Raw genomic sequence first — 19,743 nt, 5'->3', positions numbered from 1 at the left:
GTTTAATGAAATTCCTGAAGGAAAAGGAACCACTGAAAGAGCTCATGAATAAATCTCCCTGAAAGCGGATAAATCTCTGAAGTCGTCGATGGAAAAAATCGTTCCAACGAATTCAGGAGAAATTTCTCCAGTGATTTGAGAAGAATACTTTTAAAGAATTCAAGAAAAAATCTCTGAAGGATTGCAGGAATACATTCCTTCTGCACTTCATAGATGAACTCTGGAAGAAATCACTGAAGGAGTTCCTGGAAGAAACCCTAGAAAAATAAAAAAAAAAACTCTTATGAAACGTCAAGCGAAATACCTCTAAGAATTCCAAGACGAAAAAATCCTGGAAAAAATATCCTTCAGAAGTCCATGAAGGATACAGAAAAACTTGTAGTTAGAAGACACAGAATGTTGCTAATTGACAAATTGAGGGATGAATTTTTGAAAAAAATCGCGTTCTGGTGGAATTCGAACCCACGACCCCGTATTCACTAGACCGGTGCTTTAACCAACTAAGCCACAGAACAGGTGATAATTCTGCGGAATTAGCAACATTCTGTGTCTTCTAACTACAAGTGTTTCTGTATGTTTATGACATACCAGCTAATCTGGTAAATGCCAGTAAAGGGCAACATATATCAGTGTACCCTACCTTGCGTCATCGGCGCTGTGAGTGTGCAACAATAGACGAGTTTCTAGCCGTGCAACAATTGGAAATATACCCTATTTCATTTCAGTTTATTTCAGTTCTTTTCAGTTCATTCCTGTTCATTTCAGTTCATTACAGTTCATTTCAGTTCAATTCAGTTCATTTCAGTTCACTTCAGTTCATTTCAGTTCATTTTACTTCATTTTATTTTATTTTAGTTTATTTCATTTTATTTTATTTTATTGATGCGCAAGGGGTCATGGGGCCAAGTCTCCAATGCAAGTCCAAGAACTCACATCGTCCATAATACACCGTGGAATTTGGGAGTAGGCATTGCAACCTCTTTAGCCATGCGGCTTTTTAGTTTTGCGTGGCCTTAAGGGTAAGGAAAGGTGGATCTTGCGTGAAAGAATGTGTTGCTAATTAAAGGGTCAACGTTATTTACCTTTGTGTATTTTCACACAAAATAAACAAATTTGACGATATTGTGCTTGGTTTTCAGTGAACTAGCGTAATTCTTATTCTTGTGTCTTGAACATTGGAAGCTAGGTTAATTATAATTTCAAAAAATTGTGGAAGCATTTCAATAGAAGCTTCAGAAATATCTTTTGAATCAATTCAAGTAAGAGTTGTGGAAGAAATTCTTGGAGGAATTCCAGAAGCAAAATATTCCTGTTCTGTGAGCAAAGAAATATCCCGTACGTGTATTCGCTACAAGTTTGATAATATTTTTAAACTTAACATTCCAATTCCAAAACGTCAAACTTGATGCACGTGCAGAGATCCAAGAATCGAATGAAATTCACAGTTCTCACTGCTGTGATCAAAGATACAGACAATCCAATCCATCCGGGCAATCGAAATTGTCGGAACGGAAAATCCCACCCAATAAGTGACTCGGAGAGCAATCGTTTACTTGAAAGCTACATTCACACAAAGGCGAGTCACAGTGAGCACACCGAGCAAGCAGGCAATGGTCAGCATTGCGGAAGGAGACTCACAATATGGTTCCTTTCCCCCATCTCCTGCTTCACCCCGCCGTTCAATTACTTTTTTTCGCCACGAACAAACCAACTTACATACCGACGATTCCCAGCAGAGAGAGCGAACTCTAGCTCCGTAGGAACCGATACGAGATTTATGTACACAATTTATCCGATTCCTTATTCATGTGGTGTTGCATCGGATCCAGCGTTGTCATTTTGGTCGTTGTCGGAAGGAATCGTTGAATGTAGGAAAGTTATACACAGGGTTCATTTTTACTCTTGGCTCCTGCATCGAAATAATAAAAAAGGCAACACCGGGGAAAACTTAAGCAATTCCTTCGGTTGTGCAGCCATGGTCATTCAAAGGGAGATTGTTGCATTCTCTGCACAGCAGCAGAGGGACTGGAAACTGGAACTCGAAGGAAAATCATAAAATTCAATTGCCATTGCATATTACTAGTTGAATATTCTGCTGTTCCTGTTCCTGCTGATTCGTGACGATGGGGAGCTGTTTCCATTCTGTTTCTTTATGGTTGAATCGTTATTCCGACTTTTCCGGTGAAAAAAGGTAAAAAAAATATACTTAAAAGCTTCCGGAAAAATTGGCTTTCTCAGTCTTGGACTATTCAAAACGGTGAGTTTTGCTTTGCCCAAAACTGCACTTTAATTTTCTGGGCTGGATACTGAGGGATGCCAAGTCGAAGATGATTTTCTTCCTAATTTGCACTCCGGATTCTTTACCGTCCATTATGCACGTAGTTTGCACCACAAACTATGAAAATCTGTAGAAGTTCGAGAAAAAACTACCAGGAGGAATTTCAGAAGGAATTCCAGGAGGACTATCAGGCCGATTTCCAGGAAGAATTTCAAGAAAAATTCTAGAAGGAATTCCAGGAGCCAGGGGATTGCAGGAAGAATTTCTGGAGGAAATTCTGGATGTATTCCTGGAGGAATAAGAGGAGGAATTCCTGGTGGAAATCTAGGAGGAACTTCAGAAGAAATTCCAGGAAGATTTTAAGGAGGAATTCCAGGTTGATATCTAGTAGGAATTCCAGGAGGAATTCCAGAAGGAATTCTCGGAGAAATTCCAGGAGGAAGTCCAGAAGGAATTCTATGAGGAAATCCAGGAGGAGTTACAGGAGAAATAACAGGAGGAATTCCAGGAGGCTCTTCAGGGGAAATCCCAAGTGGAGCTTTTGCAGTTATTTCAGGAAGATTTTTTGAGAAATTCCAGCAACAATTTTAGGAGGAATTCCAGAAAGAATTTCAGGAGGAATTCCAAGGTGAACTCTAAGAGGAATTCCAGAAGCCAGAGGAATGCCTGGAAGAATTTCTGGAGGTATTCCTGGAGGAAAAGGAGAAGAAATAAGAGCAGGGTTTTTTTGGAGGAATTCCAGAAGAAATTCCAGGAAGATTTTGAAGAGGAATTCCAGGACAAATACCAGGAGAAATTCCAGTAGAAATTCCAGTAGGAATTCCAGTAGGAATTCCAGTATGAAATCCATTAGAAATTCCAGTAAGAATTTCAGGAGGAATTTCAGGAGCAATTTCAGAAGAAATAACAGAAGGAATTCAAGGAGAAATTCCAGGAGGAATTCCAGAAGCGATTCCAGGAGAAATTCCAGGAGGAATTCCACAAGTAATTTTAGGTGAATGTTCTGGAGGAATTCCAGGAGAAATTCCAGGAGGGTTTTCTACAGGAACTTGTGGAGGAATAACACGAAGAATTCCAGGGGGAATTTCAGGAAGAAAGCCAAGTGGAATCTTTGTAGTAATTTCAGGAAAAATACTCTGAGAAACTCCATCAGGAAATTCCAGGAGAAACTCCAGAGGAATTCCAGATGAATTCTAGAGAAATTCCAGAGAAATTTCAGGAGGAATTGCAGAAGGCATTTCAGAGGAATTACAGGCTAAATTTTAGGAGAAATTTCAGAAGAAATTTCAGGAGAAATTTCAGAAGAATTTTTTTAAAAATTCCAGGAGAAATTTCAGGAGGAGTTCCAGAAGGAATTCCAGGAGGAGTTCTAAGATGAATTCTTGCAGAAATTCAAGGAGGAAATTCAGGAGAAACTCCAGGAGGAATTCCTGGAGGCATTTCAGAAGGAATTCCAGGAGAAATTCAAGGAGAAAATCCTGGAGGAGTTCCAGGAGAAATTCCAGCGGAAATTCCAGGAGGAATTCCTGGAGGAATTTCAGAAGAAGTTGCTTGAGGAAATTCAAGAAGAATTCCTGGATGAGTTCTTCTGAAATTCCTGGAATAATTCCCAAAAAATCCTGGAGGAGTTCTCTAAAAAACCCTGAAGAAATTCTTTAAGAATTCCTGGAGGAATTTCTGGAGGAGTTCCAGGAGGAATTACTGGAGGAATTCCAAGAGGAATTAAGAGTAAAATTCTTGGAGAAGGATTCCTTTAAAAAATTCCAGAGGAATTTCCTAAGATTTCTCGAAGGAATTCTTAAAGTATAGAGCAATTATTTAAAGAATTGTGGGAGAAATTCCAAGAGAATTTACAGTAGTAATTACAAGAGTTAATCCAGGAGGAATTCTAGAAGAAATTCCAGGAGAATTCCAGGAAAAATTCCAGGAGAATTCCAGGAAAAATTCCAGGAGGAATTCTCCAAGAATTCCTGGAGGAATTCTCCAAGAATTCCTGGAGGAATTCCCCAAGAATTCCTGGAGGAATTCTCCAAGAATTCCTGGAAGAATTCTTCAAGAATTCCTGGAGGAATTCTCCAAGAATTCCAGGAGGAATTCTTCAAGAATTCTTGGAGAAATTCTCCAAGAATTCCTGGAGAAATTCTCCAAGAATTCCTGGAGAAATTCTCCAAGAATTCCTGGAGAAATTCTCCAAGAATTCCTGGAGGAATTCTCCAAGAATTCCTGGAGGAATTCTCCAAGAATTCCTGGAGGAATTCTCCAAGAATTCCTGGAGGAATTCTCCAAGAATTCCTGGAGGAATTCTCCAAGAATTCCTGGAGGAATTCTCCAAGAATTCGTGGATTAATTCTCCAAGAATTCGTGGAGGAATTCTCCAAGAATTCGTGGAGGAATTCTCCAAGAATTCGTGGAGGAATTCTCCAAGAATTCCTGGAGAAATTCTGGAGAATTCGCCAACTATTCCTGGAGGAATTCTCCTCGAATTTCTGGAGGAATTCTCCTCGAATTTCTGGAGGAATTCTCCAAGAATTTCTGGAGGAATTCTCCACGAATTCCAGGAGGAATTCTCATCGAATTCCTGGAGGAATTCTCATCGAATTCCTGGAGGAATTCTCATCGAATTCCTGGATGAATTCTCCAATAATTCCTGGAGGAATTCTCCACGAATTTCTGGAGGAATTCTCATCGAATTCCTGGAGGAATTCTCATCGAATTCCTGGATGAATTCTCCAATAATTCCTGGAGGAATTCTCCACGAATTCCTGGAGGAATTCTCCACGAATTCCTGGAGGAATTCTACAAGAATTCCTGGAGGAATTCTCTAAAAGATCGTGGCGGAATTTCCTAAGAATTTCTGAAAGAATTCTTCTAGAATTCCTGGAGGAATTCTCTAAGAATTTTTGGAGTAATTCTCCAAGAGTTTGTGGAGCAATTCTCTTAGAATTCCTGGAGGAATTCTCTCAGAATTCCTGAACGAATTCTCTTAGAATTCCTGGAGGAATTCTTCAAGAATTTCAGGAGGAATTCTCCAAGAATTCCTGGAGGAATTCTTCGAGAATTCCTGGAGGAATTCTCCAAGAATTCCTGGAGGAATTCTCCAAGAATTCCTGGAGGAATTCTCCAAGAATTCCTGGAGGAATTCTCCAAGAATTCCTGGAGGAATTCTCCAAGAATTCCTGGAGGAATTCTCCAAGAATTCCTGGAGGAATTCTCCAAGAATTCCTGGAGGAATTCTCCAAGAATTCCTGGAGGAATTCTCCAAGGCTTCCTATAGGAATTCTCCAAGAATTCCTGGAGAAATTCTCCAAGAATTCCTGGAGGAATTCGCCAAGAATTCCTGGAGGAATTCGCCAAGAATTCCTGAAGGAATTCGCCAAGAATTCCTAGAGGAATTCGCCAAGAATTCCTGGAGGAATTCGCCAAAAATTCCTGGAGGAATTCGCCAAGAATTCCTGGAGGAATTCGCCAAGAATTCCTGGAGGAATTCTCCTCGAATTTCTGGAGGAATTCTCCTCGAATTTCTGGAGGAATTCTCCACGAATTTCTGGAGGAATTCTCCACGAATTTCTGGAGGAATTTTCCACGAATTCCTGGAGGAATTCTCCACGAATTCCTGGAGGAATTCTCCACGAATTCCTGGAGGAATTCTCCACGAATTCCTGGAGGAATTCTCCACGAATTCCTGGAGGAATTCTCCACGAATTCCTGGAGGAATTCTCCACGAATTCCTGCAGGAATTCTCCACGAATTCCTGCAGGAATTCTCCACGAATTCCTGGAAGAAATCTCCAAGAATTCCTGGAGGAATTCTCCTAGAATTTCTGGAGGAATTCTCTAAGAATTTCTGGAGGAATTCTCCAAGAATTCCTGGAGGAATTATCCAAGAATTCCTGGAGGAATTCTCCAAGAATTCCTGGAGGAATTCTCCAAGAATTCCTGGAGGAATTCTCCTAGAATTTTTGGAGAAATTCTCCAAGAATTCCTGGAGGAATTCTCCACGAATTCCTGGAGGAATTCTCCAAGAATTCCTGGAGAAATTCTCCAAGAATTCCCGGAAGAATTCTCCAAGAATTTCCAGAAGACTTCTCCAAAAATTTCTTCAGGAATTTTTCAAGAGTTTCTAGTAGAATTATCAAAGAATTTCTGTAGAAAATTTTCTGAAAATTCCTCGAAGAATTTGCCAAGATATTTTGAAAGTTTTGCTGTATTTTTGCCTCCAATTATTCCTTCAATTTTGCCTGATTTTTTTGGAGAACTCAGCCTGGAATTCCTTCAGGAATTAATCCAGGAATTTGTATGGATTTTTTTTAAATCTATTTGTTACTTTACTTTATAAGGAATTCCTATGGCAGTTGCTGCTAAGATTCTCAGAAATTCTTCTTCAATAAATCCCAAGATTTTGATGTGCATTGATTTTAGGTAGTTATATGTAAAGTCAATATATATTTTTCCGGAATCCTGTACTGGATCGCAACACCTCCAGCAAATGAAATGTTCATATCACTCCTCAACGTTCCCGGAAAAATCCTTCAATCAAACGAACGCCTTAATTAAGTTTAGAGACACTAACCTCAAATTGATTACTCGCTCTCTACAGACAGACAGGTGTGCTTCGATGGAACAACTTCCTTCCTCAATCGGCGGAACATCTTAGTTGGATTGAAAAGTTACACCTACCGCTGGCGTTGGCTGCTGGAAGTGGAAGTTGGAATCCCTTTTCTGTTCCGAAGATTGCCCTTTCTTACGCATTTTCCGCCTTACCCCGACATAGTTTAGTTTGAAGCTAGCAGGTTGATTAATTACCTCCATCAGGGGTTCCGATCCGGAGGCCAAGCCAAGCAAGACAAAGTTTCCCATTTGTCTCCCTTGGGGAAGCACTTCAGAGAACGTGGGGCGAGGGGATAACGATTTCAAGTGCTTCCGGTGCTGGCTGCCTGCCGGGACTGATCCGCACTTTGTTCAAACGATTTGCTAAAAGTTTTCTAATCCTTGAGTTGGTCATGGTTGGGAACAAGAAGCAAGGGATTATTGGCTTGGGCGTCCCTTTGAGTGCTTTGAGGGGCACATGTGGGAGCTTGTAATGAACTTAACATTTTCTAGGGAATTGCGTTCCCACAGGAGCAAGCATTTGCTTGCACTGAGAACTCCAAATCTGTTTAGGTTCCTCCATTTAGGTAATGTTACCTAAATGGAATTTGATTGTGTTCAGAGCAGTTGGAGTACTCAACATTACAGATAAAGTTGGCTTACGGGAAAAAAAGCTACTCACACAACCTCGGGTACCATCAAGGCACCCAGTAAACCACGTATCGTAAAACGATATTTATTCAAAATCGTATTTTATTCTGTTCGAAATCGAAATCGCAGAAAATGATAAGTGTTGCAGCAATAATGTCGAGAAAACTTGTATAGAAATCAGTATTGCGATGTGTTTACGACGGGCAGTTATATTGACAGCACAAGCCGCAAATAGAGCAAATCAAAATCGTAACTAGTCAATGAAAATGCTTTATCATATATCAAGTCAGACAAGCATCGAGCGTAATCGTAATGACTACAATGAAATTGTCACACAACAAACCAAGACGATAGTGAACATAAATCATTATTGCGATTCGGGCAGAACTTTGTTGGTTTTCAATACAGGACTGGAAAAATACTTACATGACAAAATGTTTAATTTCCACACCCCTGTAGTACATGCAAGCAATGAACAGATCAGCAGTCAATGCAATTAGCATAGCACAATCCCGCTCCCCCACATCACTTCAACCGGTACGGTGCTACCCACAATTTGGCACTTATCCCGCTTACCGCGCCGCCGTTCCCGAATCCGTTTTCACCCGAGTTTTCACCACACAAAAAAATCTTAATTGTTCCTCTGTTGATTGCAATTATAACACAAAATGATAGAAACTAGTCGGAAATCAAAATTGGGGATGATATTCACTTGATCCTTTGAAATGCTTGGGTGCTGCATATCGTTCCTCCAGCTGTATGGTGTTTGGATGAGGACATCTAATCTGCACATCCTTTTTCCAGGCATACAGGGCACACCTCACCAAAACGTTGTTGTTTTCTCTGCTGCCGATGACCACTCCACTAAGATGTTCTGAATGTTAAACGCAGCTTTCCACTAGAAACGAAAATAATTTGCGATAAACATTTTTCCGCGACGACGGACGACGACGACGATGGCTGGAGCGCGACGGCACTGTTATGATGTAAACAAGACAAGCAGCATAAAGCGCAATCTTAAATCGTTAGAAGTTGTATATCTGACAGATCTTAATTTACACATCAGGTCTGAAAAGCATGAAATGAAGTCGCAAAGACTTAGAGAAAATAGCGACCAAGTCTGCATCAGCACCATTTGGGAAAATAATCAGGCTTATGATACGGGCAAGCTTTAAGTTTAAGTTGGCCAAATTTCCATCTCTCTTCAAGAAAGATGAGTTGGTACCGAGGTACAATGTTGGATTCTGGATCTCGAGGTTCTGTGTTCAATGCTGGATACTGACCATGCAATTTTTTTTTAACTTTTCATCAGTAATATGGGACATCGTATTACTTATCACTGAAAGTCGTCTTTATTTTTCCGACGATACTTTGGGACATCATATTACTGTTCAAAGGAAGTCAAGACAAGTCGTCAGAAGTATATATATGGCCTCCACTTTGGTACGTATATAGCCATTTCGTGCACTTTATACGAGTATGTTGGTTCTTATATGAATATGTATAACACAAATTATACAGACCAAAATGTTTACTGGGCACTATCAAGATCTATCAAGTTTTGAGTTAGAAGAATCATTAAGGGTCTATAAGAACTCGCTTGAGTATGGGGCATCGAATCTACGAGGTCTACTAGTTGCATCTAAGAGCATTAAGAACACATCCCCAAGCATCTATATTGTATCAAGTGGTGGGTTCTATAAAGGCGTAAAAGTAACCGAGAAGTCCCTGGAGTTAAGGCCATCTGATCTACAAGTGTAATCAACGACCTATTGGAGCATTATGAATGAAATTTATGCTTACATACCGTTATGTAGCTATGTACTATCAAGTGGTGAGTTCATTGTCAGTTTGAGGATCTCCAAGAACTTCCTTGAGTATAAATCGTCGGATTTGATGTCTCCAAGACTTTTACGACTAAGGCTCATACTCACACAACCTCAGGTAACTATGATCTATCGAGCTTTGAGTTCGAAGAATCTTTAAGGGTCTCCAAGAACTCCCTTGAGTATAGATCGTCGAATCTATGAGGGCTACTAGTTGTAGCTAAGAGCATAAAGAGTGAGGTTCACACTCACACAGCCCCAAGCATCTATAATCTATCAAGTGGTGGGCTCTATGATTGTATAAGAGTATCCGAGAACTCCCTGGAGTTCTGGCCATCTGAACTACAAGTTATGCTTACACAGCCTCATGTTGCTATGTACTTTCAAGTTGTAAGTTCATTGCCAGTTTGAAGATCTCCAAGAACTTCCTTGAGTATAGGACATCGGATCTACTAACGTATTTGGTTGACCTTAAGAGATTTACGACTAAGGCTCATAGGGCTTGTGAGTTCCAAAAATCATTCAGAGTCTCCAAGAACTCCCAATCTACGAAGTTTATTAATTGTATCTAAGAGCATAAATAATGAGACTTATACTCACACAGCCCCAGGCATCTATGTTCTATTAAGTGGTGGGTTCAATGATTGTATAGGAGTATCCGAGAACTCCCTGGAGCCAAGGCCATCTGATCTACAAGTGTAATCAGTGAACAGTTTGAGCATTCGGAATGAAATTTATGCTTACACAGCCTTATGTAGCTGAGTGCTATTAAGTGGTGAGTTCATTGCCAGTTTGAAGATCTGCAAGAACTTCCTTGAATATAGGTCATCGGATCTACTATTGTATTTGGTTGTCTTCAATAGATTTACGTAATAGAAGACCATTAGGGTGCCTTGAATCGCTTTGAAACACCTCTAGAACCCCCATGAAATCTTCATGAAATTTACCTGACATTTACAGGAGAAATTCCAGAGGAGTTCCAGGAGAAATTCTAGAGGAATTCAAGGAGGAATCCCAGGAGAAATTCCAGAGGAATTCCAAAAGAAATTCCAGAGGAATTCTAGGGGAAATTTCACAAAAATTCCAGGAGGAAGTCCAGAAGAATTCCAGAGGAATTCCAGGAGAAATTCCAGAGGAGTTCCAGGAGAAATTCCAGAGGATTTTCAGGAGAAACTCCAGAGGAGTTTGCAGGAGAAATTCCAGAAGTTCCAGGAGCAATTCTAGACGAATTGCAGGAGAAATTAAAGAGGAACTCCAGCAGAAATTTCAGAGGAATTCCAGGAGAAACTCCCGAGGAAATCCAGGAGAAGTTCGAGTGGAATTCCAGGAGAAATTCTAGAGGATTTTCAAGAGATATTCCAGAGGAATTCCTGGAAAAATTCCAGGGGAATTCCAGGAGAAATTCCAGGGGAATTCCAAGATAAATTTCAGGAGGAATTCAGGGTGAATTCTAGAAGAATTCCAGAATAAATTCCTGGAGAAATTTCAGAGGACTTCCAGGAGAAATTCCAGAGGAATTCCAGGAGAAATTCCAGAGGAATTCCAGGAGAAATTCCAGACTAATTCCAGAAGAAATTCCAGAGGAATTCAGGAGAAATTCCAGAGGAATTCCTGGAGAAATTTCAGAGGAAATCCAGGAGAAATTTCAGGAGGAATTCCAGGAAAAATTCCAGAGGAATTCCAGTAAAAATTCCAGAGGAATTCCATGAGGAATTCCAGGAGGAATTCTAGAGGAAGTCCAGAAGAATTCCAGAGGAATTCAGGAGAAATTCCAGAGGAATTCCTGGAGAAATTTCAGAGGAAATCCAGGAGAAATTTCAGGAGGAATTCCAGGAAAAATTCCAGAGGAATTTCAGGAGAAATTCCAGAGGAATTCCAGAGGAAATTTTAGGAGGAATTCTAGAGGACGTCCAGAAGAATTCCAGAGGAATTTCAGGAGAAATTCCAGAGGATTTTCAGGAGAAATTCCAGAGGATTTTCAGGAGAAATTCCAGAGGACAGCCTCTGAACCCCCTGAAACCACTCTGATACCTCCTGAAACCCCATGAGCCTCTGAGGCCCTTTTAATCCTCTTGAAACGCTTTGAAATGCCTTGAAACGCCTTGAAACGCTTTGAAACGCCTATGAAACCCCCATTAAAACTCCGTTAAATTCACCTGCGAGCCTCTGAAGCCCCCTTAATGCCTCTCAAACCTTCTAAATCATCCTGAAACGCATTAAAACTCTTTGAAACAATTTGAAATGCCTCTAAACCCCCATCAATATCTTCGTAAAAGTCACCTGAGAGCCTCTGAAGCCCCCTAAAACCCCTGTGAAATCTCATGAAACGCCTTGAAACGCTCTGCAACGCTTCTGAAACCCCTACGAAACCTACGAGAAATTTACCTGCGAGCCTATGAAGCCCCCAAAAGCCCTCTAAACCTCCTGAAACGCCCTGAAACGCCTAGAATTACTTTGAAATACCCCTACAACCACTGTGATACCTTCTGAAATGGCCTGAAACACCCTGAAACGCATTGAAATGCTTGAAACGCTTTGAAACGCCTCTGAAACCCTCATGAAACCCCTATGAAATTCACCTGCGAGCCTTTTAAGCCCCTTCAAACTCATCGGAAACCTCCTGAAATGCCCTGAAACGCCTTGAAATGCTATGAAACGCCTCTAAAACCCCTATTAAACCTTCATCAAATTCACCTGTGACCCTTAAATCTCTTGAAACCCCTTGAAAGGCCATGAAACGCCCTGAAACGCATTGAAACACCTCTGAAATCCTCATGTAACCTTCGTGAAACTCACCTGAGAGTTTCTGAAGCCCCACAAAACCTCTCTGAAACCTCCTGAAATGCCCTGAAACGCCTTGAAACGCTTTGGAACGCTCTGAAATTCCCGTGAAGTTCCTCTTCTCAAATTATCTTGCAACCTTGAAATCCATTTCGGTAATGAACTGAATCCAGTTTGGTAATGAATCCATTTAGGTAAAATTTCTAATTGGGCAGTGCCGACTCGTTACCTAAATGGAGTTTCGAGTGTAGTTAGAAATTTAAATATTTCATTTTCCTATGAATCTGAAATTCAGGTCGATGTAAAGGCTTCACACCGTTTTCCACACCATTGGTTTTCTATTATACTGACCAGTCAGTGGTTTTATTATACGACGTCCGCCCGAGCGTTCTGCTTCGACAAAACTATTCATAGCGGTGTTGCCTTCTGTACGGAAGGTGGTTGAAATTCATAAGGGCTTTCAGATTGAATAAATATTTTCCATTTCCCTCACTACTAGGTAGTGCATTGAATGCACTTTTTGTAGCGATTGTGAGATATGTGGTCGACGGTGTCCTGCGTAGTGCCGGACCGAAACGAGCAATCTTGGAAGTGGTATCATTGTACCTTCCTGAGGTCTCTTTATTATGCTGCTCAAAGACTACGAGCTGGGAAAAGTGACTTTTATGTGGTCATATTGTATTGCTTACCATCAAAGCGTGGACGTCAAAAAGTGAACATACTTTTATCACCTGACCAGCATTTTACGATTCATGTTAGCAGAAATAGTTAATGTTCGCCGAAATGCTTCTTTCACCTTTCAACCATATTAGGTCTTAGAATCATAGTCTTCTGGTGTTCAAGTTCTTTTAAATTTAAGCACATTTTTACCATTAAATAGTTTTGATCTTCGCTGTGTTTCTCTCTGCAAAGCAGACTGACTCTATCCCATATCTCCCCTTTCATTTACCAAGGTAATTATAATTCCGCTCCCCATACTCACCTCTAATCTATCCTACTAACACAATGAAAGCAGTGTTCCTTTTGTTTCGTTTTTTCAATTGGTAGTACACTTTTTCTCTCCTCGTCCTCCACCGCAAAAATGCATAAATCACCTCGTGCTTAAGCCCCCTGCAGGATGTTTTCCTTCTGCACCGACCCGGCGCCATTGCTCTGCAGTAGGTCCAGCGAGGGTTGCAGAATCAGCGGCGATGTGATCACCTGGATGGGTCTGGAAAATTGAAAAATGCGAAATAAAAACGGCGCAAGGCGCTTTATTGCGGCAGGCTTGGTCCGTTCCGGGTCATGTAAATGTTCACAAATGTGAAAGTGTGCATGCATGCAGGTAGGAAAAGTACTTACTCTCCCATGGGGGCGGTCGTTCGGGATCCGTGCATGGCTTGGGCTGTTCGGGCGCGGGCAATCAGGGTCATCACGGTTCGCTTGGTTGGGTTCATACTGGAACGTGGTCCACCCAGTAGGGGTCGTTTGCGGGCGGCTGCGAAAAGGAAATTGAAAAATAACATATAAATTGAGTTGCAGATTCAGGTCTAGTTTCTGGTGTGGCACCCACGCTGGAGTTAAGTGTTCCATGAGCACTTTTGCACAGTTTTTAACTGAAAGCTACTTTGCCAGTTGAGATTTTTGGATTCGTGTAACATGTGGTAGGTAAGTAACTCTGTTAGGAATTCATCTTCGAGCAACTTTTATCCATGATCTAGTCTAATCCACACATATGTATTTATTATAATTTTTTATGCACCATAAAAATAAACTTAAAAAAGTTACTGAAACCTTGAAATCTGAAGAAATTTTTGATATGCTCAGCTTAAAATCGACAAAATGATCACTTGCACCCCTTTGCATCTGGGCCCCTTAAATATATCCATATTGCATGATTTTAGAGCCTGAAATTCCGTTAAACAGCCAGTATTTTGAATTTTGAGCCGCCATTATTGGAGTCCAGACATCTTACCTATATAAAACATACCCATATTGCATGGTACTAGAGCCTTAACTTCATTAAACAGCCGCCATCTTGGATTTTAGGCCGCCATCTTGAACATTCTGGTCACCATTTTTTGGACTCCGGACATCTTCCTCATACAAAATTTACCCGTATTGCATGGTTTTAGGGTCCAAAACTTTATAAAACAGCCGCCATCTTGAATTTGGAGCCGCCATCTTGAATATTAGGCTGTCATCTAGAATTTTGGGCCGACATTGTGCAATTTTTTTGTCTCCAGCGTTGATTTCCGTACAAATCTCGTCAACCATGCTAAAAGTTACAAAAATCTCCGCAGTTTGATGTTTCGCATCTGGATGATGGGGCTTGGTTCAGTTTTATATACGGCCAGTTCTACCGCTGCTGGTCCGAATCACTAAAACGACCATAACTCTGGAACGCCTTCACCGATCCAGACCATTTTCAATAGCAATCAATGCGGTAAAATTCCGGTTCGATTCGAGCTATAATCCAAAAATCGGGCAATGGAAAGTGCCTTAAAAGTGAGTGAACCTTTTTTGTGCACAGACATACATACATACACACATACAGACATCATTTCGATTCGTTGAACTGAGTTGATTGGTATATGATACTTGATCTTTCGAGTCTTTTTCGCAAACTCGTTTTTTGAGTGAACATATAGCCTTTCCAGTACACTTAGTGGGGTTACGTACAAAAGGCTGAATCACATAAGGCTGAATGATCAAAAGGCTGAAACACATAAGGCTGAATGATCAAAAGGCTGAAAGCATCAAAAGGCTGAAAGATATCAAAAGGCTGAAAGATATCAACATGTTGAAAAGTTTTTAAAGTTGTAGAGAATCGAATGAAATGACATTTTGGACATTTATGGCTAATCTATTAGTCTTTGATAAACATTTGACTCGACTTGAAAATGATCATAGGAAACAAAAGAATCTTTGCTCGAAAGTACATTTGGTCAAACGGTCATTTGATCAAAACCCATTTTACGGAAGAGGAAGTATATGACATTCAATCTATTTGACTATTCATCGAATGGTCATCTGGTCACGTGAGCTAACTCTAACTGATGAAAAGACATTCAAGTGGAACATAATCTTATGGATTTCGGTATCATAATGTCTATGTCATTGTACTTTCTTCAGTATCATATCGGCCAATACCCCGCTAATACTAAATTATTTTAGCTCAAATTGGCAAAGGATTTCGCCAACAATTTATTTCCACTCGTTTGAAGTATTATGTGTGTCAACTCGGAAACTAGGTTGAATGAGTCTTAGATGTAAACAATTGTTCGGGTAATTCGGGTAAGAGGCGGTAGTTGAGGCAAAAACTATTGCTCAAAAATGTTTGAACTTTGTTCAGTTCTAAATTTATAACGCGTGCGAGCTCTAAATTGAACACTAGCGAAATCCACGAAACTGAAATGGCCATACCTCCACCATGTTTCCACAGATTTCAAACATTTTGAGCTCATTAGATTCAGAAATTCTTCTGCTATTGGGACCATATCTGAGCGTACCAGTCCGGTCAACATGGGTTTTGGAAAATCCGGATTTCCAATTATATGATTTAATACAATACAGTAACGGAGTTATTGGCATGAATTATCGAAAATCATAAAATTGCCTAAACCAATAGAGTCTGATCGTCGGTCCATCAGTTGGCCATTCCTGATTAAGTTTCTCAAGGAACTCCGGGTGACTAAACAGGTTTATTAGCATCACATGTCGACAGGAACTATTTCCCCCAATGTTGTGCGCAAAAGAATTCAGAACCGAATTGCAGCACTGCAGTGTGAACGCGTTCAATTTGCATTGAAGTTCATATTCGGCACATTGCGATCAAATATAAATATTTGAACATGCAAATTGAACGCGGCATGAACTGGAAAGAACTGAACCCGTAGCATGCTGACTAACATGTTACCCTGGTATCTGTGATACTAAAACGGTCATATTTGCGCCATTTCACCCTTCAATTTTGGCAATCTTTTGGGCTAATTCAATCTCCTTTTATTGAAGAGTGAACCAGTCCAACCATCGGGTGTTTCGAAAAATCTAAATTCCTGGAGCTGTATTTCAATATCCGAGACCACAATGTCGTACCAAAGGATCTATGATGCATTTCCCTGTGACATAACATAATAACGTCCAAACATGTAGATGCGGCACAAGGTTCTAGTCCTAGGAAAGAAGACACATGGGATTTAATGATGAAGATAAGCGCATGTGAACTCAGAGTCGAATGGGAACCGAGCGGGCGCTCTTAAGCAGCAAAAGCTCTGACAGGCAAGTTCAATGCTTTGTCGACCAAAAAATTTAAAGTGTTCAGTTCATTTTTGGCTCACGTTCTGTTCGAATGCAATACTGCTTGAAAGAATAGCCTATTTTATAAGAAGGAGAAACATCTGGTAAAAAGTAAGCAGCTTCAACACCTGAACTTAAATTATGGTTCTTTCAACATTTTAAAAGAAGGAAAACCTTTGATAAAAAAAATGCAGCTATAACATTGAAACACAGTAAGAACAGCCTATGTTCAAAAGAAGGGGAAATCTCCGATGAATAGTTTTTAAGGAATATGCGCACGCAGAAGCAATATGCGCACGCAGCAAAGTGAAAAAGCCGCTTCTTTTCATTCGGGCCGGCCGCGTCGTCGTCGTTACCGATTTGGTTGTGCTTATCTTCGTACGGGGCGGTTGTAGCATGGTCACTTTGTTGTAAATATTATTTTAAGATTTATTCAATAAATTATATAAAATGTACATAAATTGTATAATAAATTAAATGTAGTTTCATGTTCTTCAATGTTAATTTATTATTCGTGTTAATTTATTTTTCATTTGAATTTATTGTTTTCATTGTCAAATGTACTAAATTCCAAAGTTCACTATAAATGTTTTGCGATATTCAATGTCACCATTCGAAATGACATGCACTTCGAAACCGCATACAACTTGCATGCAAGTCGCCTTCTCAAGTCTAATACATGTAAATACGATTCCTGTCGTTCTATCCACTACACCACGAAACCCGAACAATCTCGAGGTTCAATGTTCAAGCCCGAACTCTCTCGTCAAAAAATAGATCGGGTATTTAAAAATAGAGGGAGCGATACAGATCATTCAGATGGTATGGAAACGAAAGAGATAGCGATCCTATCGGTTTTCATTCGTGGTTGATGAGAATTGTCGTTTGAAAAGATCGTAAAATTACTTCGGTAATTTTACATATTTCCGGCCACGAAGTCTTGGGATCCGACCTTATCTGAGGACTTACAGAACTTCTACTCGTCCATTTTGACCTGGACCGTGGAAGAGGCGGGAGTGCGTGTTCTAAGTTTAGTGTCGCGGTGTGTTATATTTGGTAATACTTAAAAAATGTGAGAAGTCTTCTAGATTAAATTAAATGTTCCTTTCCGTTAGTTAGCCAGTTCAATAACCTAAGCCAAAAGGTTACGTGCGGTCAAGTAGATTGTGTGTGCGTGTTAGTGAATAGAAAAAGGTAATTGATATTTTTTGTTGTGTGGAGTGAACTTTTTCGTTAAACGTGTCGAACAGCCGTTCGACGGCTTTTTATTCAGGATTTGATCCACGGCCGAAAGCTCGGCACACCGCACCTTTTTCGCCAAACGCGCTCTCGACCCCACGTCGCAGCGTCAAAAGTCCCGGTTTGAGGGGAAAGCCGGAAGGGAACCACCGTTCCGACAGAGCGGCCAAACCACGTTTTTCTTTGGTGTTCATGAGGTAGACACCGTACCCACCAAGCCACCGACGACCCCCATCGTCAGCTCCGCCATCAACCAACTTTTTCGGTGATCGGAACATTCATCACCGGAGGCGGCCGAAACCCACGTTTTCCTAAGTCGGCCCTGCGGTAGTCGCCTCACCGACCAAGCCATCGACGACCCCCATCGTCATAGACACCGAGGAGCAACTGCGCCGGTGATCCGGTTCGTTTAGCAACCTTCAGCGAGAAAGGCGCACCTTCCGAACCGCCGCGCACCGCGCGCATTTGGTGCAATCGACGCAATACCACCGTAGGATGCGGTAAGAATAGCGTGCTTCTTTATCAAGCCGTCCGTCGACCGCCACGCCGTCGCTTCTTCTTTGCCGGCGGCATTCATCAGCAGCTAAAAGGGTACCGTGAGTAGACAAAATCCAATTAACCATGCGCATGCGTTAGAATACTCCACACACTAACCGAGCTCGGAGAAGATTATGTGTCGATAAGTGTCGACAGAACCAAAACCAGAGTAGGAACCAATTTAAAACCGCACACACAGTAGGGAAAGCTGTAGGAAAACAATAAGTAGCATGGAAAGGAACATGCGTTAATAAAACCTAGGTTATCAAATTGAATAAATGTTTCGTTAGTTTTTCCGTTACCTTCAAATGCTGTTTTTGTAGAATGTTAGTGCTTTCCCCGATGTAACAGTTTTTGGTCTTTGAGATTTCTCACGTTCGCGTCGTTCTACCTGTTTTTTAGTTATTTTTGTACGCCAGGGTAGACTGCCTGGGAAATCAGTCTCTCCACTCACGTGTCCGAAGCTAACAGGAAAATTTGAATTGGTGAGTTCTTCCAATGATGATACTCGTGAGTGGTGTCTTTGTGAGTTGGTAGAACGACGGTTAGCATCAACCATTTTTTGAGAATCGCTTAAGGCGACCTCTATAAGTGAGATATCTCGATTAACCGTACTTTTGAGTTTTCTGTATCGTCCCTAAATCGCTATTTGGTCTCTTATAAAACAAACCCGCCCTGAGGTTGGGTTTCTTGCCGGGCAAACATAACTCGACAGGCGGTCCTCTTCGGAGGTGGCGCTTAAGCCGTCTGTTTTTGGAGCCAGGGAACGAAGCAGAAGACGGGAAAACTCTTAGCCGCAATTTGCGTGCTACACGGTTTAGTGTGATTTGCCTCCAAAGTGAAGAGGCCGTTTTTTTTTTTTCATTCGGACCGGCCGCGTCGTCGTCGTCGTCAATTTGAATGTACACATCGTCGTACCCTTGTATAGTTGTAACGGTTCAGTGTGATTTCGGAGAAGAGGCCAGTTAGTGGAAGATGCTGCAGCACATACGCACTGGACACTTCGAAGGATGTTTATTGGTGAGCTCGTTCCATTTTATCATAATAATTACTGCTAAAGGATGTATAAAATTCTGCTCTGGTTTTTGTGTATTTATCTAACAAATATTGAAAAGTTCGTCACGTCATGTGTCGGCGCTAGTTTCCAATACACATTCAGTTGATAATAAATATCTTTCTTTCATTTTTTGCATTTACACAAAAATTTGAATGGTTCGTCATCTTCGGTGTCGACATCTGTAATATTTTAGTCAAAATGAATAAATGTTTTGACTCAAGTAAAGGTTGCATGAATCATCACTTACCAAAGTGAATCCAAATCATGTGACTCTCCCCCTCCCCACTAACAAAAACTCCTTCCCGTGACAGTCGTGGAGAAAATGAGGTGATCTCGGTCTCTAGTAGCAACGTACGTCAAACTAACATTCCTTTCCTTCCTCGATGACCGTAAGGACGTGGCCGGCGCCGTTATTGACTAATAAAGTCTGGAATTCTCGAACTGTGCACATTGAGAGCGGTAGTTAATCCCAAGCTCCGTTTGTTGGTTCCTTGTGCAATTTCGATTGTT

General features: G+C 40.9%; 1 protein-coding gene across 1 annotated transcript in view; it reads right to left on the bottom strand.

Annotated features, from left to right (window-relative positions):
* The window catches only part of LOC109419187 (RNA-binding protein asd-2), a 395,970-nt gene that overhangs the window by 37,985 nt on the left and 338,242 nt on the right, over window positions 1-19,743 (bottom strand). Inside the window, exons 9-10 of the mRNA XM_029867103.2 lie at window positions 13,464-13,599; window positions 13,105-13,332 (exon numbers count right to left, since the gene is read on the bottom strand). Coding sequence (XP_029722963.1) covers window positions 13,224-13,332; window positions 13,464-13,599 — 245 coding nt within the window. The 3' untranslated portion in view covers window positions 13,105-13,223. The remainder of the gene's footprint in view (window positions 1-13,104; window positions 13,333-13,463; window positions 13,600-19,743) is intronic.

The sequence above is a fragment of the Aedes albopictus genome, chromosome 3 (assembly GCF_035046485.1).
Source record: "Aedes albopictus strain Foshan chromosome 3, AalbF5, whole genome shotgun sequence".
Classification (NCBI taxonomy): domain Eukaryota; kingdom Metazoa; phylum Arthropoda; class Insecta; order Diptera; family Culicidae; genus Aedes; species Aedes albopictus.
Note: the sequence above shows the minus strand (reverse complement) of the source record. Positions and strands in the feature narration are given on the sequence as shown.